The following is a 22,275-nucleotide window of genomic DNA, read 5'->3' as shown; positions in this document are numbered from 1 at the left end:
GATGAGGTCAATTAGGATTGTATTTAGGAATTATTTTTTTTTTCCCACAGCATCTCTGAGCAACCTACTCCAATATTTGACCACTCATTATTGTAGCTGGTCTGTTGCACTTGTCCTTTGACTCTGCTTCCAAGAGTGTGGCTCCACCTTCTCTTTGATTCCCTTTGAAGGTAGCAGTAGGATCTCCCCATGGTCATTTCACAGATAATTCTGTCATTCTGCTGTGTAGGTCTTCTATTCTAGTTACCTTATTGTTCTGGCAGCCTTTGGATGTGTTTTTTCCCATGTGTTCTAAGCTCACCAATGGACATGTGAAGTACTTTAAATTTTCAGTTTACACCTGTTTTCCTTCAAGCTTATCAAACATTGCCCATATGTCAAAGATCTGATTGAATGTAATTTCTTGCAAGGTATTTTATGCCAGAAAATACACCAGGTATTTAACAGAGGTTCAGTATTATCTTTGCAGTAGAGTAGAAGTGACATACTCTGCATTTGGGATGTTCCCTTGGAGTGGATTAGAACAAGAATGCCTTGCATTTTTGGAGGTCCCTGGGTTGTGCATTAATAGGTTGATACTTCTTGAGCAGTGTCCAAGCAGCTTCAAAATATCTCTTAAAGTCCAGTAACTTATTTTCTTAATCAGAGCCAATACTTTGTAAACAGAGAGGGGCAATGGCTGTGCCTTGCATTAACTCACCATCAGTGCTAATCTGCAGAGATCCCTGTGAAATATTCTCTGTTCATCTTGTCTTCAGTGTAGAAAAGATCTACAATTACTGGTTTGTTTTCTCTTCCCCCTTGTAAGGGTTTGGGTACAATCTTTATTTAAAACAGCTTTCTTGACTGTTAAATCATTTGTCAAGCAGAAGATTAGGTTTGAAAAATGGAAGAAAATTATTCCTTGATTCAAAATTTTAGGAAACCCAAAGTGGATAAAAAGATGTTTCCATTCAATTCTGTGTATTCTGTTGTCCTCTTGTGTGTGTGACAAAACTTTGAGATTATATTCCACATGGGAGGTGTTACATCAAGTGTTTTCTGAAGGGTGAAGTCCTTCACTCTTGAGGCTTTTCTGTGTTAATTGACAAGTTTGTGAAGTTCAGGAAATCTTTTCTAGGGTTGCATAGCACAGAACCTGGCAAGGATGCAGCTTGCATCAGCAGTCTTAATATGCCCTTAGCTGTGGAGCTAACACCATGTATCTTCTGAGCATCCTCTTTCCTGGTCAGGGCTTGTACATAGCACTTGCAATTTTTGCAGAGTGTGTGTTGAATAAAAAGAGAGAATTTCCAAATTTGTTTGAAAGCTCACTATCACTGAGCATCCATAGCTCCAACAAACCTCTTATCACTAATGCTCTTTGAAGCTGATAAACAATTAAAAATAGACTTGTCAAGTAAAAAGTGCAGCCATGACCCAGACTGGAGTGCCTTGTACTAAATAAATGACAGAAGAACCTGGAGGGGAAGCACTTAAATTCCAAGGGTGTGAAATCCAACTGGTGTGAAATCCAACACTGCTTGGCCCTCATCACTGAGTGCAGCAAGAATACATGCCTCTCTTGAGAATTACTCCTCTGGACTTCCTTACCATTCCCAGGGTTTTTAGCATGTGTGCACACTGCAGAGTGACAAGGATTACAGAAAGAGATAATGTGCTGTCTTATAAATACCGTATTTCTGTAAAGGTGAATATTTTACACCCTTAATTGATAAGGGTAATGAACCTTGCTTCACTGAGCAGAGGCTGCTCTTCCTCAGGGTGACAAAGTTAGAGCTGATTTTGTTATTTGATGTAAGCAGTATATCCACTGCTGGATTGACAGTGTGTAAGGAGTGATATTTGCTCTCATTTACACCTCTTAAGCTATAAAAACTCCTTCATCATGTGATGTGCTATTCCACAGCACAGGAGAAAAAGGCCATCTGAAGTAGGCAGAGCTGGCTCTAAAATGTCATATTGCACTTGTAATCTGATGTGAGACATCCAGAGCTTTAGGTTGTCAGAACTGTAAATGCTAAAGAGTTTGAGAACAGGTAGGTAGAGAAGCTTGTAAAATGAGTTCAGTCATCCTAGTGAAAGTATTAAAGCTGATTAAAATATTCCTTTGGTTTTGCTTATGGCGCTTTTGGTAAGTGAAGGGGTCCTCAAGCAGTTATCAGTGCTGTTCTTTTAGGCGTGTGGGACTACACCTTTTGTTAAACAAGCATTAAATATTGAACACTGCTTTTATTTCCCCCCTCCCCACCCCCCAGCCCCTTACCTTTCTCTTTTATGTAGTTTCACTAGTTCATCTGTTCTGTTCCAGAGTGAGTTCTGACCTCAGGAGCTGCATGAAGAATAGCCAGCATGAAGAGAACAAATCAGTCCAGGCAGAAGTGCAGAAGCGTCAAGAACATAAATGTAAATTGAGGGGGTTTAAAGTGTGGTATGTGTTCCATGCTGAGGCAGTAGTTTCCTGAACATAAAGCTTAACATTGTGCTAGTAGAAACCTTTTTGCCCTGCTTCTCTTCTGGCTGCCCTTACTGTTGGGGCACACCAGAGATCTAGTCTGGATGGAAATAAGTATCCTTAGCTTGGTGAGCTCTGGCCTGGATTGGTTTCCTGACCAGTAGCTGCAGTCTTGAAAGTGCTTGTGCTAACATGAGGAATAGTTGGGCTGATGGAGGGAATGAGTGGGCAGTTTAAAGGCAGGCATGGTTTCTTTGCAGAAGTGGGTATGTTTGGAAATGAGACCTTACTGCTTCCTGGGAGAAAGGGTTTATTTCTTCCAAGGTTAAGTGCCTTTGTGGGATTTTGGGGGTTTTTTGCTTCATCTGCTTTCAAGGTTGATTGTAGCACTTTTAGGGCTTGGAGTATGAGAATATTTGGAATACAAATCCAAATGAATTAAGGGTGTGTGTAAAACATGTGAAAAATGAAGCTTCTTAAAATTTCAGCATGAGGGTCACTTTAAAGGACTCACCCGGGTTTGACTGTGTTTATGTCTGCTCCAACACTTATTAATTCAGACTTAAAAAGCAAGGCTGTCTTAATGTAGGCTCTGGGAGCTTGTCTTGTCCACCACCCTTCTGCCATAGGTGCTTTCAAAACTCTCCTGGAATTTCCTGTCCCTGCTGCAACAACAGTAAACTGCACCTCTGTGTTTGACAGCCTGACATTAAGTTAACTAGCACTGACTTTAGTTTTCCTTATGTGCATCAGGGTATGATTTGTGAGGTGACTAATAGTTAGTGCATGGGCAGCTATTATTGCCCAATGAACCCTAGTTACCATCCCAGGGATAAGCTCTTCCTGCCTCTCCAATTTGAAGCCTGAATTCCCTTGTCCTGGTAGAGTATCACTACTTAATGAGTACTTGTGCAAAGATAAAAGAAATAGCTGTTCCCCAAAAGTTTATTCTTGGATACTTGTTCATCTAGATGAAGCCTTAGAGGAAAACAAAATCCAGCTACTTATTATGAAGTCTCTAGAATGCCATGAAACTTGTTGCACAGGTCTTTTTTTTCAGGTGTGGGAGTGGCTGCTATTGCCAGTATATCATGCAACACCACATCAGATGGCCAAAGAATCCTGTTCTTCTCCTGTTTCTTCATTATTTTGAAGAAAGATCTTCTTTTGCTGTTAGCAGTTTGCCAGTAGCCTAAATGAAAGCCTAAATTAATGTGTAATGGGAGAAATGGCCACAAGTACTTGTTGGTAAAACTAAGAATCTTTCCCAGTATCTACCTATATAAGGCTTCACTTTTTGTGGTAATGGATTTTACAGGCTGTTTAACCTGAAATAATTTCTGATTCTCAATTTAATACCCTCAGGTATTCTGATGGTCTTTCCTGAGCTCTTTCATCACTTTGACATCATGAAGACCTGTAAAAGGGAGGGACTGATTAGTTTTATGATCTAACATCAGCTAAAAAAGAAATTCTGTTTTGACTACTTCTTTTAAAGTGTCAGCCTTTCTGTATTCTACACGTGATTAGATTGCGTGTTTGTCCTTCTGAAATGGACTGTCAGGTTAGCAAAATATAATGACTTCCTAAATAAATTAAAAAGGGAAACTTTTTAAAATATTATTGATAAGAGTGTATTTCACTGGCATTTCTCAGCTTTCAGTAGAGAATTCTCTATATGAGTAAAGACCTAGTATCATCTAGTGAGATGCACTAGCACATATTGAAAGGAATAGTGAAGAATTAAAACTAAGATTTGAAAGAATGTTATATAGGAACAGAAGGAGAAATTAAAGAAGAATGGAACAAATTTTAAGAACATTATCTAATTTTGTCCTTATTACCTTCTCAATAGACCTTTAATTCTCCAAATCTAAAGGAAAAGCAAGATAAAAATTATTCTTCCAGAAATAAAGCTGAAATGCTTTCATCAGTCTGCTTTCTTCATCAAGGCTTTCCTTGTCAGGTTACAGGATATCTCAAGTGACTTGAATATGTGTGGGATTTGTTGTCGGTAACTGCAGTGATTTTTTTTCTCTTTTGTTCCACAATGCAAGTTCCAAGTAGTTGACATTATTGTATCTGCTCTTCTCTCCATTGTAGGCTGCAGCTTATTACAGCAGAATTAGCAGTATTAGTTCTGGAAGAGCCATGATCTGGGGCTTTCTGCCTCTGTCAGGTGCAAGGATTAAGAGGGAGCTTGTTCAGCAAACAGCTGAGGAAAGATGTGGAATTGAGTTTCCTGCTGCCTGGCTGGGGGCCCCGGGTATATACTCTGTTTCCATGTCTTGCATAAACTCCCTGAGTTCCTGATCCAAAGTGAAAGGTCAGCTTTATTCTGAGTAATTGCAGGAGATCACAGGTGTGTGCTACTTGCTGACTGAAAAATAGGGGTCAATGCTGAATGAAGCTTCTCATTGCTTTCCATCATTTCATGAGACACAATGAAATTGGAAAGAGCTTTGCTGGGATCCCTGGGCAGGAGTACTTCTCTAAGTTGCAGGAGGAGCAGGGGAAAAAAGAAAAGGGGTGGAGTAGAGGAACAGCACAAGATGCATTTTGATTCTTGCACTGCACCAGGCTGACTGTGGAGAATGTCCTGTAGCCAGGGATAGGCTTGACTGTGCCCTTGGGAGTTTGTAGGGGTCAAAGGTAAAGATTATTTGATATGATGTGGGCCGAAGTGTACTACCTTCACGGGAGCATAAGTAAAAGGTAACTTTGGTTCACAGGTAATAAATAACTCAGTGAAAAAAATATGGAGGGCAGTCTGGTCACAGATAAATACTATGGAGTTCAGACAGTTTGCTTGCCCACAGACTTGCTGTAACCCAGAAGGTTGCAGTATGCATAAGAGAAAGCAGTTTCACTGTAGTATGTCGTGGGTGGGTGGCATACAGTGGAGGGACACAGCTCATTGTAGCCACCAAGCTCACCAAATACAAGATTCCTGGTGCTGTGGTTTACTGACGGCTTTATGCTGATACTGCAGCTTAAAGTGGCCCTGCTGATCCCTTTCCTCTACCCAAGCATTTGTGTGAGGAACTGGGTCAGGAACTGAACATGTTCTAACAGAACTGTTTTTCTCTGCATTAGTTTTCAGCTGGAATTAGTTCTCGATGGAGATCATTATGGTGAATTATTCTGTCACTGTGAAGGAGGAAGCTGAGAGCAGCTCTTTGGACAGTGAGTGCTGTGTTTACCTGTCTTACAGAGACCATGAAACTATTACACAAGTGAAAAATCTGGTCTTCTGTCTTGTTACTGAGGAAAAAGTGGGTTCCTCTTGATGTCAGTTTAGTGTAGGGATCCACTTAAAAGCTTTGAATTACTCCCTGGAACAGTGTGCTCTTCTTGCCGTATTTAGACCAACCTCCCAGCACAGACACCTTGGTTAGGTAATCACCACCAACACTGACTGTCTTTTCTGATCCCTTCACAGGGTCAGCACTCAAGGAAACCATCCTTGTACAACTCTGCATTTTCCAATTGCAGCTCTCATTCCCATAGCTGGTTTATGTATTTCTTGGGACTTAATCTTGTTTTTCATGCAGAGAAAAAGCAAAAACATTTATTAACCTGTGGTGAAGTTTGCTTTTCTCTTATAGGTTTCTTGCTTTTCCTTACGCCCTCCAAGATGCTGAAGTATTTCTCAGAATAATTGCTTAATAGTGGGTTGATGTGACTGCCCTTTTTTTAAAAGCTGCAATAAATGTTTTTCCATTTTACTCTTCTTGTTTGCTTTTGGTACCAGTGTTGTAAGTGGCAAGGAGGAAATGAGACAACAGCTGGAGATGGGCGTGTAGCAGTCATAACCAGTGGATATGGAATTGGTTGCAGTAGCCAAATGAAAGCCTTAAGTTTTTACTGTGAGAAATTTACTTAGTGAAAGAAACTTACCCAATGTTTTAGTTTCTCCTGTTGGTAGTAACTGTTTGGTGTTTTGCATGTGAAAGACACAGCTGGCCTGTTTGGATGTATGTCTGTCCGCTTTAGAGCAAGTTATGTTCGTGCCATGTTCATCTCTTACCAGGATAGTTCTGCTGGAGGAAATGGAAAGGCTGCCTACCTGTTAAACTGACTTCTCTTTGGCTGTGCTTAGCTGGGAGACTTTTTAGGGAAAAGTTATAGCTGTTTCATTGTGGGAAGGAGAATGGCCAAGCACTCCTGCAGTTAATCTGCACTCGCTCATGCCCTTAAATACTTACACAGACATGTGTGAATTGCAAGCAGGGGAGAAAAAAGTCTGTTGTCTATAAACAATGTTGGATATATTTTTTTTTTTCAATCTTTCTCTTGTTTTAAGTAGGATATACAGTGCATAACTGCAGACTCTTAGTTGAAGTTTTTGGTTATTCCTCTATTCAGCTTTCAGAGCTTCTCAGGGGATGCAGGAGAAATGTAAGTCTCCCATGTTTTAACATTAAGCTTTATTTCCACTCCCATGTAATTTTTGATAAGTGATAAGTGATACATTCTGATCTGTAAGTGGCAAAGCCATGTCAGTTTTTGAGTGGGATCTGGATGTGGATTGACTTGAATTCAAGGCCTGAATATGGTGCAAGAGTTGCTTGCACTACTGTAGCTGCTGATACTTTTCATTATTTTATGAATGTCAAAAATGTATTGATAGCATTTGGCTTCATTGTTTCTATTGGAGTTTTAAATTTTTTTCTCAAGTTAAGTGTGTATTACAGCACTAAATGTACTTTTAAATTGTATTAGTGTCCCAGCAGTTTTTATTGAGACTGTGCCTTGTTTGGAAAAAATAAATATTTTTGTATAATTTGGTCCATGAAACTTGATGCAATTCAAGGTTCTTTAATTTTAACATGGCTGAGAGGCAGACAAATGCCTCTTTGATAGTAGTTTTATTATAAATAATACCACTAAAATAAATAGGCACTGGCACTAGTGGTCCCTGTCTCTTTGTTTGTACTTTCTGCATTGACAATGACGGCAAGTTTTCAATGCTTCTACAATTCCTTCAAGTACCTAAAGGGGCTTTAAGGGAGCTGGAGAGGGACTTTGGACAATGGCATGGAGTGACAGGACAAGGGGGAATGGCTCTCCACTGACACAGGGCATGGTTAGATTGGATATTGGGAAGAAAGCGAGTGTATCTGGGCTGAGACTCTCCATGCTGTAATCAGTTGGACAGTTGGCACTAAATTACTTTCTCTCAAGCAACCTTTTGATTCCTTTCATTGGAATGAGGTGTCAGTTGTATGAAATGCACAGCACTTTTTATTTCTGCTTGTTCCAGCTTTCTGGATGGGCTGTCCATTAATTGAGGTCTGTTTGGATGTCACAGCTCCTTACCTGGCTAATTGGATTGTGACAGTGCACTGAGCTATTCGGTGTCACCGTGTCTCTCGGCAGAGCCTGCTGAGTGAGCCTGTGTGCAAGGGTTGGCTTGAGCTATTAGTGGGAATTATGTTTTTAGATCTTCTTTGGTCTTTTTTTGGTCATTTTCCTTATTGTGGAATATTTTCTCTTGCTTTTTTTTTCAGTCTTGATTTACTGCTTCTTTTAACTTGCTGCTTTGTTTTCCTTTTTAGATTCAGTCATTGTGGAACTGAGCTGTTGGTGTAAGGTAGCTGTACCTGGTAGGAAGAGAGCTGGAGACAAAAGCCAGAAATAAAAAGTTAAGAGAAACTCTGCAGTTTTTATTCCTAATGTTCTGCTATAATGGTCTTAGTTATAGCAAATGGCACATGTCCTCCAATAAATATAAAATTTGCCTGTGAGACTCACTTTATGAAAAAGAAGAATTAGGATAAAGAAATTAAGTAAAAAAAGTAGCAAGTTGTTCAAGACAGTGATTGAGAAGTGTCATGGGCAGCCAGTGCAAAGCTCACTGAAGCAGAGGTAGTCTTTACAGAGAATTTATTTAGTAGGAAAGCACCCATACATTTTCCTCTCAAATTTAGGGTACATCCTTGTGTCCCCACCCCGCAGTTGAAGAAGTTTGAAATTTGTAAATCCACGCTTCTTCAGAGGAAATCTCAGCAGTTTCATGAGATTTGTGAGCTGTCCAAAGCATCAAGTGAGATGATTCCTGTATATTTCTGTAATCTTATATGTTGTTAATATGACATTTAGTGTATTGTGACATTTCCCCTGTGGCAGCAGTTTGGTTTAAAAACAGACATTTTCAGATGCATTGACTGATGGAAAGGAATGGACTGTAGTGGATACTTTGGAATAGGCAAGAGTAAGTGCTGATCCATGTGCTGAGTGTTGAAGGCCAGGGAATCTGGGTCAGGATGCAGCCTGTACTGGGACAGTGGAAGGGGCAGGCGGGAATTGAGAGGTGACATGGAGGTGGGCAGGGGCAGTGGAAGTGGTGGGCAGCAGTGGAGATGACAATGGAGGTGGCAGTGTCGGGGTGCAGTGGCAGGCAGGGATGGAGGTGACAGAGGTGGCAGGGTCGGGGTGCAGTGGCAGTCAGGGATGGAGATGGCAGAGGTGGCAGGGTCGGGGTGTGGTGGAAGGCAGGGATGGAGGTGACAGAGGTGGCAGGGTCGGGGTGCAGTGGCAGTCAGGGATGGAGATGGCAGAGGTGGCAGGGTCGGGGTGCAGTGGCAGGCAGGGATGGAGGTGGCAGGGTCGGGGTGCGGTGGAAGGCAGGGATGGAGGTGACAGAGGTGGCAGGGTCGGGGTGCAGTGGCAGGCAGGGATGGAGGTGACAGAGGTGGCAGGGTCGGGGTGCGGTGGAAGGAAGGGATGGAGGTGGCAGGGTCGGGGTGCGGTGGAAGGCAGGGATGGAGGTGACAGAGGTGGCAGGGTCGGGGTGCAGCGGCCCCAGCCCCGGTGCAGTGCGGCATCTCGCCGCTCGGGGGCAGCCGTGCCCCGCCGTGTAACCCGCGCTAGCCGCCCGGCAGGGAACGGGGTGAGAGGTGACACGGGGAGCAATAGCGGGCTCCAAGTTTCTTTACCGGACGGCTGTAAGAATCCATCCATTCCTTTCACCCAGGTACACCCCTCACTGTAAGTGTCTTTAGCCTGAGGCTTGCTGCAGGCATTTCCTTGGTCTCCCTGTACACCTGCATTCCTAGGCTGGCTAACTTCCTGATGATGTGAGCTGTGTGCCAGTCTTTATGTGTGCCAGTGGCCTGTTCTTTTGTGGACATAGGATTTTCTGCTTTACAAGTCAGAAGTGGTGCCTTCCTACTACTCCACTATAGAATCATAGAGGACACTGCAAATTTTGGCCTGTTGGCTTGCTTTCAGGTGACTTAGCAGAATTGTTACCAACTTATACTGACATTGAATGTGACAGTCTTTGTGATGGCCCCACCTCTGCTCAGAGCTGCCTGTACTTGTATCAAGGTTGCAGACCTCTGCTTGGCGCCAGTGTTGCATTAGCTTTGCAGATGGACTTTTGCCATTTTTTCCCTCCGTCTTACATATTTTATTTTTACCTCCTTGCCCATTTACCACATTTTCTGTGTTGTTTAGCTATGTCCTTTTTTTTTTTAGTTCAGACACTTTTGGTCACCTGGAACATCTTCTCTCTGCAAATACTTAAGATAATTGTAAAACACTTTAGTAGTTGCTGTAGGCCAGAGACCTGCTCTGTTCTGATTGCCTGCTGTCTGGTGTTAAGTACTTACATCATCTCGTGTACTTTAGCTGTTTGTCCATATGGATTTGCTCTGACTTGAAAAGCTGACGGGTGGTAAAGGAAAGGAGGGGCGGGATCCCTGCAGGGAGTGTGCATGGAGCCATATGTCGGTATTCCTGGGTATCTGGTGCCCTCTGGAGACTGTGGCTGCCCACGACATCACGAGTGTCAAGACAGGATGTTAATTTATGTCCCTAGCTTGGGCAGGCTGAAGAACTACATGAGCTTTATTGTTTTCACAGCAGAAGTGGAGGACACTAGAAAAGACAGTAGAGTAAAAGCAAGAATTCTCTAAAAATAATAGAAATTACATGTCTTATAATTTCTAAAGTTAATGGAGATTTAATAGCTGTGCTTTATGTTTATGTCTTGTATAAAATAGAAATCGAGTATGCAAGATTAAGTGTAGATACTTGAAAATAGTATGGGGATTTAAAAGTGTTGAGTTAGCAAGGAAGATTAAATATTTATATTAATTCACTTAGCTGGTTTGAGAGGCCAGTAAGTCTAATGGGAAAATATAGAAGTCTCTTAGCAAATCTGGAACTGGATTCAGGAATTTTTCACAGCCTTAGTAAGGAAGCTGGCTTTTTTGTTACTTTATTCTTACCCAAAATTGACCTTGGTACTTTCTTAATGCTTAATGAGGAGTATAAGAAATGGTGTCCTGATGCAGGGAAATTGTTTGGCATGGTTAGGGACCTCCTTTTATTTTTACAAAGTAAACTGCCTGGAACAGAGACTGGCTTAAAAAATGCTCCTTTGCAATAATCTTATTCCTTTTATTTGGGAAAAAGACAGCTGCAAAACAATAATTTCTTTTCGCTCTTATTACTCTTGAAACAATCTTCCTGTATAATGAGAATACAGGAGTTTAAAATTTTGCCCCAACTGCAGTGAAGAACATAGGGTGATGTGAGGAGGCAGAAAATCTCAGTGTTCTGTTTGTGTGCAGCTATTTGTCTGAGTTACAGTTAAGGCCCACCAAAATGCTGTGCTTCTGTATTGCTTTTTTGTGATTGTATGGATGGATTTAACACAAGTATCATGAGATCCTTAGAATTCAACCAGCTCAGAGTCCATATTATTTACACTGAATTAAGATTTTACCTGAGTTGTCTCCTGCTATGGCTCATTCAGCTGAGGAAGGGGGTGCACGGTGCATCTTCGGATTCACTAAGGGCACAGCAGTGCCAGAGGTGGGAGCAGGAATTGAACTGCTTACAAGAGACATACTTGCCTAACTCCTTTATGTCCTTATGGTGTTCAGAGGAGTTTAGACTTGGAGTAATAGTAGTTTGATATGAAATAAGTGCAACTTATGTTCTTATGCTTAATTCTTAGTGTCTTTTCTTCCTGGAAAAGTTCTGCATTTCTCAGATGTAATACTTCCTTTAAGGTTGGCTTTTTGATTTTAACAGTATCGTAATTTTGTACCTTTAAAATTTTTAGCCAGAGACTGCCTCTGGTACTGCTAAGCTATGTGAAATGATTAAACAAGCTCAATAGGGAATAATACTGCTGTACATCTTGCTGGTGGGATTTGTGGTCTTTGAGAAACGGGAACATGCGTATCACTTAATCTCTCTTCCTTGCTTTCCTTCCTTTCCAAGAAGCTGATACAGTTGTCTCACTGCAGGCAGCGTTCTGTGATTGCCTTGGTTTGCAGTGGTAATGGGCTCGTGGAGACCTACAGCTCTCAGCTCCTGTTTTCTGAATATGATTGGGATGGGTTGGGTGTTTCCAGTTGGGCGACTTGTTCTTCTCTGGGGTTTGTGCAGTTGTTAAATACATTGGATGCTGTGCAGCATTCATTTTCTTGTTTTTACAGCAGGAAGGTGAAATGGAAGGTGAGGCAGTTGACGCTATTGTGGAGGAATCAGAAACTTTTATTAAGGGAAAAGAGAGGAAAACCTATCAAAGACGCCGTGAAGGTGGACAAGAAGATGATGCTTGTCATATACCACCAAACCAAGCAGATGGAAGCGAAGTGGTGCAGGATGTCAGCAGTGGGGTGCAGATGGTGATGATGGATCAGCTAGATCCAACTCTTCTTCAAATGAAGACCGAAGTAATGGAAGGTGCAGTGCCTCAAGAAACGGAGGCTACTGTGGATGACACACAGATCATAACACTTCAGGTTGTTAATATGGAAGAGCAGCCTATAAACCTTGGTGAGCTTCAGCTGGTTCAAGTACCTGTACCAGTGACTGTACCTGTTGCCACCACGTCTGTGGAAGAACTGCAGGGAGCTTATGAAAACGAGGTTTCCAAAGGAGGCCTGCAGGAGGGGGAGCCCATGATCTGTCACACCCTCCCTTTACCAGAAGGCTTCCAAGTTGTGAAAGTGGGTGCAAATGGTGAGGTGGAGACACTGGAACAAGGTGAACTTCAGCCACAGGAAGATCCCAATTGGCAAAAAGATCCAGACTATCAGCCACCAGCCAAAAAAACAAAGAAAAACAAAAAGAGTAAGCTTCGCTACACTGAGGAAGGCAAAGATGTGGATGTCTCTGTATATGACTTTGAAGAGGAGCAGCAGGAGGGTTTGTTGTCCGAGGTTAATGCAGAAAAGGTGGTGGGCAATATGAAGCCACCAAAACCAACAAAAATTAAAAAGAAAGGTAAGTTCCCCATCTGCAAATGGATTTTGGAAATGCTTTTATTGTGGCGATTGCAGTGTGATTGAGGCAAATGAATACGTGCAAGGGGGAGGAGAGTAGACATGCCCAGTGCTGCTTGCTCACAATGTAACAGTGTTCGACTGCAGTGCTTCTTGGGTACACCTCCCTTCTCCTCTCTATAGGCTGACAGGGAGCTCATTTTCCACAAGTGTGATACTATGGCATTAATAGTCTCATACAACTATGATTGAAAAGGTTGTTCTCTTCAATGTACGACACATGTAACAGTTTGTGTGCATGTTTTACATCAGGAGCCAATGCTGTAATTAATTCTGTGGGCTTTTTCCTAACCAATTGCTGGGTAACATAGATTATGTAAAATACAGTAATAAGTATGTTTGATTTTTGTAAAAACTGTACATTAAGGAACCCTTTTTAGAGTGCAGAAGGAACATTAAGTACTGGCATACCAGTGAAAATTGAATCCAAACCATCCACAGGCGTGCAGTTGGATTTAGTGGTGCATGGTGGTTCCTTGCAGTAGTTACACCCCCAAGAATCTTTCCTCTTGTGTTACACAGTAGACCACAGTACTGTCAAAGACTAATGCTGATTTCCTTCACAACCAGGTGTAAAGAAGACATTCCAGTGTGAACTGTGCAGTTACACTTGTCCGCGTCGTTCCAACTTGGACCGCCACATGAAAAGCCACACCGATGAAAGACCACACAAGTGCCATCTCTGTGGCAGGGCTTTCCGGACAGTCACATTGCTGAGGAACCACCTCAACACTCACACAGGTACGCTTGGTTTTGCAGACATTGTTTTTGTAGAATCTGCTTCTTCCATCACAGCAAATAGATTGAATTGAAGATAGACCCTTCTTGTTTTCCTACTTCCTCTTACGGAACAAGCCAAAAAAAAGAAATGGTGTAGTTGTTTTCTGCCTGGCCAGATGAGGTGCAGAGCTTATCCTATTCACAGGTACGAAGTTGATCCTGGGCTTGATCTCAAGTTACCTGAAGTTATAGAAATGTTCTCTTCACCTTGGGCATTAGCACTCATGTTTTCAGCTCGTTGTGCCTTACTGCCAAAAAGAGTGTAATTCATAATCTCTCATTTTCTCTGCTTACTGAAGTTATGTTTAACTAGCTGGTTTCTAATGTGTAAACAACCAAGTGGTACAAAAATAAAGGAGTCTGTTTCCTCACTGGAAGGATATTAATTCCCTAAGATCTTAAATCTATTAGTTATTTATACAAAACCTCTGACTTCTGTGCATTCTGTTGCTCTAATTTAATCTTTCAGAACATGAAAGCGGAGTTGCTAATTTACTTTAAAAACAAAAAATAAAAAAATCCACAACCAGCGCTGTCCCATATTTTCTTTTGTCACTAAATCTCTGTGTCACTGTCTTCCTGTCCTGCTGCACTCTGTTAGGTACTCGCCCTCACAAGTGCCCAGACTGCGACATGGCCTTTGTGACCAGTGGAGAGTTGGTTCGGCATCGCCGCTACAAACACACCCACGAGAAACCATTCAAATGTTCCATGTGTGACTATGCCAGTGTGGAGGTATGGGACTTGTTACAGTGCTGAGTGCTTCCTTGTGCGCTTCAAAGCTTGTTCACCATCTGTTACAAACTCTGTTCTTAGGCATTTCCTCTTTGGCCATTTGGTTGAAAGGCTTTGGGCAAAAGAAGTTATAAATCAGGGCTGCTCTTGGAAGCAAATGGTGGGGTTTCCTCAGTGAATCAGAAAGCAATTTGAGATCACTTACAGAAATTTTAGGTGATACTTATTTCCTCTTTGGAGCCAATAGTTGTCACGGTTCTTAAATGATTTGTTCTTTAAGCTGATTGCAGGAATTGTAAAGTGTGCTCCATGTTGAAGGAGACAGACATTTCCTGCTGCAGTGGGATGTCCTTTCAGTCCACAATGCCCTCCCATTTTAGAAACATGCATTCTGCACATCATCTGTTTATACCATGAAGGTGTCTGTAGCTAAAACTAATGAGCCTTTGTCTCAGTATTGGTGAAAAGCAGCTTTGCTAATGTTAGATGATAGCTTAATTTGCCTGAGCAGATTAGACATTCTTGAATGCTTTCCCACCATGCAGTATTGTTAGATATTTTATAGGACAGCTTTTATATTGTGAAAGGAAATTCGAGCCAGATGATGAGCAACATAATTTTAAAAAAACAGGATGTCTGCAGTAGAAGGCTACAGTGGGAGAGCTTGAGTAGGGGCTTCAGGGGTTTTTTTCCTGCCCACGCTGTGCCTGCAGTGCTGTCACTTCAGGTCCTGTGGTTTGAGTGCTGAATAAGTTATGTTGCAGAGGTTTTCATAGTATAAATTAGGAAAGAATAACCAAGTTGGTCCTTATGAGGTCATGCTGCTTTTTGTAGGCATAAGTTGGTGATTAAGCAGCATGATCAGGCTGGAGTTGAAAATGCCATACCGTTGGTGTTCTTGCTTTGAGCTGGATTTGTACCTTCTAAATAAAAGCAGAAGAAAAGAATTAAGCTTCCCCACACTGCTTCCCCACACCACTTCCCTGTGTTTCTCCAGGATATTTTAAAATTTAGAGTGTCTGCAGAGGCTGAGATGCTCAATAACAGTAAGGTGAGCAGAGAGTCTAAATCAGGCCTCAGTGAGTGTGGGAACAATCATCAGGCAAGACTGGGAGTGAAGCTGGGAGGTGGAGTGGGCAGGAGCAAGTGGCTGTGTGCAATGGGAAAATGGCACTGAAATGGGCTTGTTTGGTTTTGTTCCTGAGTAAATATAAACTGCCTTAAACTCTTGACTGGTTTCTTGTAGTTTTGACAATCTGGCCTGCTCATCTGTGCTAACTTCAGTCTTGCTCTTGGCTTCCAGGTTAGCAAATTGAAACGCCACATCCGTTCGCACACCGGAGAGCGCCCGTTCCAGTGCAGCCTGTGCAGCTATGCCAGCAGAGACACCTACAAACTGAAGAGGCACATGAGGACCCACTCCGGTACTGATGCTGGATTCTCTTAGTGTCAGAGAGCTGAGGCTATAGTGTCTGCTGACACACAGCAAACAAATACTATTGTGTGGTTTAATATAAAACCTTTATAAAGTGTGTAGCTGAAGAAAATGCACCAGGCGTTGTAAGCACTTGTAAATTTATAACCTGATTAAATTACTGCACTGAGAAATGAGCTTGGAGGATTCTGATTTCTATTTTGACTGTGAGGTGATAAAATGCAGGCACCTCTAGTATGAACAGAAGAAACTTCTTCTGTTTGTAGTGTTCTAGTTGAAGAGTAGAGCCATTTGCAGTTTCTTGCTTCAGTGCATCTTTAAAAGCATCTTATGCATGTTAGTTCATAAAGATGCTAATTTTTTCTTCAATATAAATAGGGATGATTTTAGCACAGAATGTTACTGCAGTGCCAAATTAATCATATTGCTAAAATTGAAGGGGGGAAAGATGCCCTTTTATGTATACATGAACATTCAGAACCTCCACCCCAAAAGAATCTGATGTCACTTGCTCTCTTCTGGCAGCCTGCATGTAGGTCTTGTGTGCATTTCTCAGAGTAAGAGTAATTTAACTTGCTTAAGGGTTGAACTTCAGTTTCTTTGTAGAAAGATGTGTACTGGAGCTATAACTTGCAGAGAAAGATGTTACTGAGTGCTTTGTAGAATTATAATTTCTGATGTGCGTTGCAAGTTTTTGGGATGTTGTTTGGAGCTTCTTGGTGAGATTTCTTTTTAATAGAAGTGCTTGTTCTATTTTTTCCTTTTGCTCCTGAAGGAGAGAAGCCATATGAATGTTACATCTGCCATGCTCGCTTCACTCAGAGCGGTACCATGAAGATGCACATTTTGCAGAAGCACACGGAGAATGTGGCCAAATTCCACTGTCCTCACTGTGATACTGTTATAGCGAGAAAGAGTGACCTGGGTATGTGTCTCCCAAACATGGCCATTTGCTGAAGATGGTACCAAACTTTCTGGGATTAGAGTTCTCATATCCCAACTGCTGTCTCTTAACCCAGTACCCAGTCTGGTAACTGCACAACATGAAAAACAGCTTCACATCTGGGGCTGGTAACACACACCTTTAGCTTACCATAGCTGCTGCTAGTTAGAACAGTTTTCAATTTTTTCTCATTATTTGATTTTTTTTTTTCCTCACAAGCATACAAGGTAGGTTACTGTTTGCCCATAGATGCAAGGCGTTTATTGAACTTGGACTGAGATTTCAACAACATAAGGATTAGGATCTGAAAAGCAAGATCATTTGGCTTAACCTCCTGCATATTGGAGGCCTTTAAGTTTCATGCAGAGATATTTTCATCAAGTTAAAAGGTTTGAATTAGACCAGTATTTAACTTCTCAGGATTTGGAGCTGTATGCTCAAAAAAACCCTGAGTCCTTACAGTAGGACATTCCTGATCTAGTGAGCAATACCCAGTATGATTAGAGCAGGCAAGCTCTTATGTTTCTAGAAGGTGACAAACAATATCGTGCCCAGAGCAGCTGAGGGGAGGAAGGAGCCACGATTTGGCAGAACTTTCTGTCTTTAAACAGAATTATCACCCAAGTAATGGGAAGGCAGGCTCCCTTCCAGTAAAAATAAGTGCTACAGTAAGAGGCAGTTTGAGAGGAAGGCAGTCAGTTGATGTCAGGAGCAAACAAGCTGATTTACAACAGAGGAAAACTGATGTTAGCTATGAAGAATTTTTCTTCTAATAATGCTTTAATCTACCCTAAGCTACCTCGTGCAGCTGTGGTATGCTCTTAGTTGGAGGATTTTAAAGAAGTGACTAAAACCTCTCTTGGGGATTATCTGCTGGTATCCCTGTTGCCTTCTAGTCCTGTCACTCTGACTTCTAATCCTGCAGAAAATCCTGTTTCCCCCCACTGAATTACCTGGCTTCTGACTGCATCCAGGCAATTCAAGCTAGTCTTAAACATAGCAGTCCACAAGACTCTTTAGTTTGATAATCATGTGTCATCAAATTCAAGTATCCTGAATCAGCACAGATTGCAACTAATAACCATATCTGGGATCCTGTGGAAAAATCTTAATGGAGTTTTTCTGCAAGCTCTTTCTGTCTAGAAACTGTTCTAGTTGGTTTTACTTGCGAGTCCTTCAGGTTTTTAGTTGAATCCTAAGTTAACTATTGCACTATTTCAGCTGAGCTTGGGAGGGAGGATCACTGAAGGACTGTGGGATCATTCATGCTTAGAAAGCCACGGTAGTAAAAGCTTTTGATTCTTTTTCCTGTAGGTGTCCACTTGCGGAAACAGCATTCCTACATTGAGCAGGGCAAGAAGTGTCGCTACTGTGATGCTGTGTTCCATGAGAGGTATGCCCTCATCCAGCATCAAAAGTCCCACAAGAATGAGAAGCGCTTCAAGTGTGACCAGTGTGATTATGCCTGCAGACAGGTGAGCTGGGGGCACTGCCACCACTTAGGAGTGTTAGGACAGGAGCTGAAAGTATGGGATGGAAGTCTTAGCTGTTATCAAATTAGCTGTCTAAATCTTTTGAAGGGTGTAAAGGAGAGTACAAGTGGTCTTTTCCTGTAGGGAAGAACCTTCTAATTCACAGCCTTAATGTACCCATTGACCAAGGGATGAGAGTCCATATAGGATAGAAGTAGCTAGGATTGAATATGCCATCAATCATGATGTTCTTGCATTGCTGTGGAATCATTGTTTTCCTGATAGAAACCATAAAATTTTGGCCTTGTTTTAGCTAAAAATTCACTTTTCTGCATCCATTTATGTGAGTTTCCATTTTTCCTGTCCATGCCAGGAGCGGCACATGGTCATGCACAAACGGACCCATACTGGAGAAAAGCCTTATGCCTGTAGCCATTGTGATAAAACCTTCCGCCAGAAGCAGCTCCTCGACATGCACTTCAAGAGATACCACGATCCCAACTTTGTCCCTGCTGCCTTTGTCTGCTCCAAGTGTGGCAAAACATTCACTCGCAGGGTAAGGGAATAGGCTTTGAATTGGGGAGGGCTGGGGTGGAATGAGGCTTTTTTAGCCAAGGGGAGGGAAATGTTTACACAGAAGGAAAGATGGGTGAGGTACAGGGTAAAATACAAATCTTTTTAATAGAGCCCTTCTCTCTGAGAGGAGAAGAGAGGAGAGAGAATTCAGAATTGGTACCAACACACATTAGTGTTGAATCATAAACAAGGTGGAAATGCAACTTTATGAATACAGTTAATGAATGTACATTCTCCCTAAAGAACCTCTCTTTAATAAAAATGCAAAAGTCATACTTACCAGAAATGTGTTTGAAAATAAAGACAGAATGTCTGATCTTGAATTCAGTGCATATTTTAACTTTCCTTGTGTTTTTAATCCTTCACTGAGTAGAACACAATGGCCAGACATGCTGATAACTGCTCTGGCCTAGATGGTGGAGAAGGAGAGAATGGAGGAGAGACAAAGAAAGGCAAACGTGGCCGAAAGAGAAAGATGCGTTCTAAGAAAGAAGATTCTTCTGATAGTGGTAAGAACAGCTCAGTACCTACTGAGAATTACAGGTCTGTGATTCACTGTGTGTGTTAGCTGCTGGTTTGCCAATTCTGCAGGTTTCTTCTGGCACTTTAAAGAGTCTTGTCTGGTTGGCAAACACAGAATATGGTGATACATGGCCAAGTACAGAGGGATGTACTGCCTGTGATAATATAGATCCTGCTGTCCTAGGCCTGTTCCAAGACAGTTGTTTAAAAAACACTGTCTGACACCCCTTGTGTCAGCTGTGCCATTCCTATCCCACCTGTGTAGGAAACTCTTTGGTAATTTTTTTTCTGAGTTGCAAGAGGCTGTGTGGTTCTGCAGAGCATTGCTATGAAATGTTACTTGATCCTTCTACACCATTACTGGGTGTCATGTCCAGACAACTCCACCACTGAATAGTTTGGCCACTTCTGTGGAGGAAGGCTGGCAACATCCAGGGGAATGGTGGAGATTAATACTATATAGAATGAAAAACTCAGTCCTAGTCCTGCCTTGTGGTAGAGGAAAAACTTAATCATGTCTGTGGCAGGAAGAGCCAAGTAGAGTCTCAAGACCTACCAGTTCAAAGATGATTTTGCAAAAGGAGTGTTGCTAATGAGCCTTTTATCTGGAGTGCTTTATGTAATTAATCAAGAGGTGTAGGTTGGGAGAACAGGGATACTTCTGACTAGACAACTAGTATCTGAAAATCTCACATGGCAAACAAGTTTTAGGACGAGTATGATCAAATGATTTGCAAACCTTGATTCAAAAACTATAGAAATTTATACTTAAAGGCATATTTGTATTGATATTTAGAAACATGTATTACGTGAATTAAGTACATGTAACTAATTGTGTGTTTAAAACATGAAAAGGTAACGGTGGCTGGGTAAAATAACTGATGGAAGATAATTCAAAATGGCATTCTGGAGTACTGCATTGTTAGTATCTGATTTGAAATCTTCCTGGAAGCTCAGCCTGTTCGGAAAACTTATATTTTATTTAGTTGGTCTGTTCTGGGTTTAAACCAGTTTTTTGTAGGGGAAGCTGGTCAAACGTCAAGCTTGTTAATGAGCTGATGATGTGCAGTGAATGATGCCCAGGCTCTGTGCTGAGGGAATCCCTTCAGCCTCAGTGGAAGCAGCAGGTGTGGGATGACCATAGGAGTCATTGATAGATTGGAAGAATTGACCAGTGGGAGCTGAGTAGCTGTAAGAAAGATGTGCTGATCACCTACTTGAGGAATTGCATTATTCACTGTTGTGTTTATTTGGAAATCTGCAGTTTCATGAGGTTTGGCAACTACTGAATACCTAAAAATTACAAGCAAAGCTAGGATGAAATCTGTGTTAATGGTAGGGGGGAGAGCCAAATAGTGATTGATAGTTTTGTCTCCTGGCTGCCCCAGTATTAGACAGAATGTTAATTGATACTGAGTTGAGATGAGAGTGTAAAGAACCTCTAAAAACGTGGGACCTGAGAAATCCAGTAAATAAATTCCTTGTGAGGAATGTCCCTTGGGTGACTTTAAATCATGCAGGATCTACATGCCTCTGTGTGAGTTGGGGTTTTTCCCTTTAGTTGGATAAAAAGTATCCTTGTGGCTTGTGTATGCTTGAGTGAAGCTACTCCTTTAGTGAACAGCCTTAAAAATTTAAGGGCAGTCATTTTGCTGTCCAAACAATATTACCTTCTTTGACATCTCCCACTGCTTTTTGTTTGCTCTGGTTTTGCCCAGAGCATTCTGAACGTGTGGATGATCCTCACCTATTAACTTTAAGGAGTGTTCTGAAGAATAAAGTGTAGAGCTTGAGGGGTAGGAGACTGGCTCTTGGATTCCTGTTGAGGTTCTCATGTTTCACAGAGATCCTGGAATAACTGTTACAGCAATTTGCATGAGATATACCTCTTCTATTCTCTTGCCCCTCTATTATCCCTACACTTCTTGAAATTATCTCGTCCCCTCCCCTAAACATCCTGTAAATAATCCCGTGTGATCCAAAATGGCCTTCCTCCTGAATCCCAGCCAGGAATTCCCCAACACCCCGTAGTATCAGAGGTGATCTCAAGAGCTGCTTCCTGTGACTCACTGGGATGGGTTTCACACCTAGTGGCTCATCCTGGGAATGTCCTGGACAAGAAATTTGTTCCTCAGAAATGGTGAATTTGGGTTCCCACGTTCCATTGAGCAATGCTGTGCTCCTCTGTTGTGCAGGTGAGACTTGGATGGGCTGTTGGACCCCCCTGATGGTTTTAGTAGTAGCCCAGCCACTGTTATTTGATCTTTCTTGTGCAGTTGTCTCTGAGCCTCTTTGTGCGTGTTCAGAGTAGCTTTTACCACATAATCTAACATAATTAAATTCCCCTTGCTTTCTGAAGGACAGCTTGTTCCTGCTGAAGGCAACAGATTAACAATCTGTGGCAACAGTTTCTGAAAAAAGGCCTTCTTTCTCAGCAGAGTTGACTTCTTCAAATCCATCCCTTCTGGATGGGATTTGATGGTGCTTCTCTGTAGATGGATGTATTTCATTATTGTTTAAATTGACAATTTATCTGACATCCTTTCTTACAGAGGAGAATGCTGAACCAGATTTGGATGATAATGAAGATGAGGAGGAGACAGCAGTAGAAATTGAGGCTGAACCAGAAGTTGAGCAAGAGGCTCCTGCACCACCTCCCAGTAAGAAAAGAAGAGGAAGACCACCGGGCAAAGCTGCCGCGCAACCAAAACAATCCCAGCGTAAGTCACTAATTGGAGCTTACCTTACCCTGCTTGCTTGAGCACCTTTTTCCTTGGATTTGGCTGTTCTTGTAGATGTGATCCCTTCAAATAAGATTATTTTAAAAGTAGGTAACTGTTGTTGCCTCTACATTGCTAAGAACTTACCTTGAAATTTGTTGTAAGGGTTTTCTGGTCATGAGGGAACATGGTCTCTTCAGGCCATGCTAAGACAAAAAGGACTTTTTGTCTTACTTTTTGTTTAGTATTGTTTCATTTCACAGTTGTGCAAACTGCTCTTCTTTTTGTAGCAGTTATGGTGTCTCTGCTGACATACAGTCCATG

General features: G+C 41.9%; 1 protein-coding gene across 20 annotated transcripts in view; it reads left to right on the top strand.

Annotated features, from left to right (window-relative positions):
* The window catches only part of CTCF (CCCTC-binding factor), a 34,865-nt gene that overhangs the window by 9,348 nt on the left and 3,242 nt on the right, over positions 1–22,275 (top strand). For 4 of the 20 annotated variants that reach the window (XM_086847391.1, XM_086847392.1, XM_086847390.1 and 1 more), the window contains 10 exons: positions 2,312–2,406; positions 11,917–12,709; positions 13,339–13,509; positions 14,150–14,283; positions 15,587–15,707; positions 16,494–16,643; positions 17,976–18,136; positions 18,507–18,689; positions 19,083–19,218; positions 21,784–21,951. In XM_086847391.1, the coding sequence (XP_086703517.1) occupies positions 2,353–2,406; positions 11,917–12,709; positions 13,339–13,509; positions 14,150–14,283; positions 15,587–15,707; positions 16,494–16,643; positions 17,976–18,136; positions 18,507–18,689; positions 19,083–19,218; positions 21,784–21,951 (2,071 nt within the window). In that variant the 5' untranslated portion in view covers positions 2,312–2,352. Of the gene's footprint in view, positions 1–2,311; positions 2,432–4,558; positions 4,722–5,551; positions 5,642–6,764; positions 6,857–8,016; positions 8,103–11,916; positions 12,788–13,293; positions 13,510–14,149; positions 14,284–15,586; positions 15,708–16,493; positions 16,644–17,975; positions 18,137–18,506; positions 18,690–19,082; positions 19,219–21,783; positions 21,952–22,275 lie in introns of those variants that run through there. The other 16 variants (XM_023934633.2, XM_086847393.1, XM_086847395.1 and 13 more) reach the window with 10 other exon arrangements.

This window comes from Cyanistes caeruleus, chromosome 12 (genome assembly GCF_971803275.1).
Source record: "Cyanistes caeruleus chromosome 12, bCyaCae1.hap1.1, whole genome shotgun sequence".
Classification (NCBI taxonomy): Eukaryota; Metazoa; Chordata; class Aves; order Passeriformes; family Paridae; genus Cyanistes; species Cyanistes caeruleus.
Note: the sequence above shows the minus strand (reverse complement) of the source record. Positions and strands in the feature narration are given on the sequence as shown.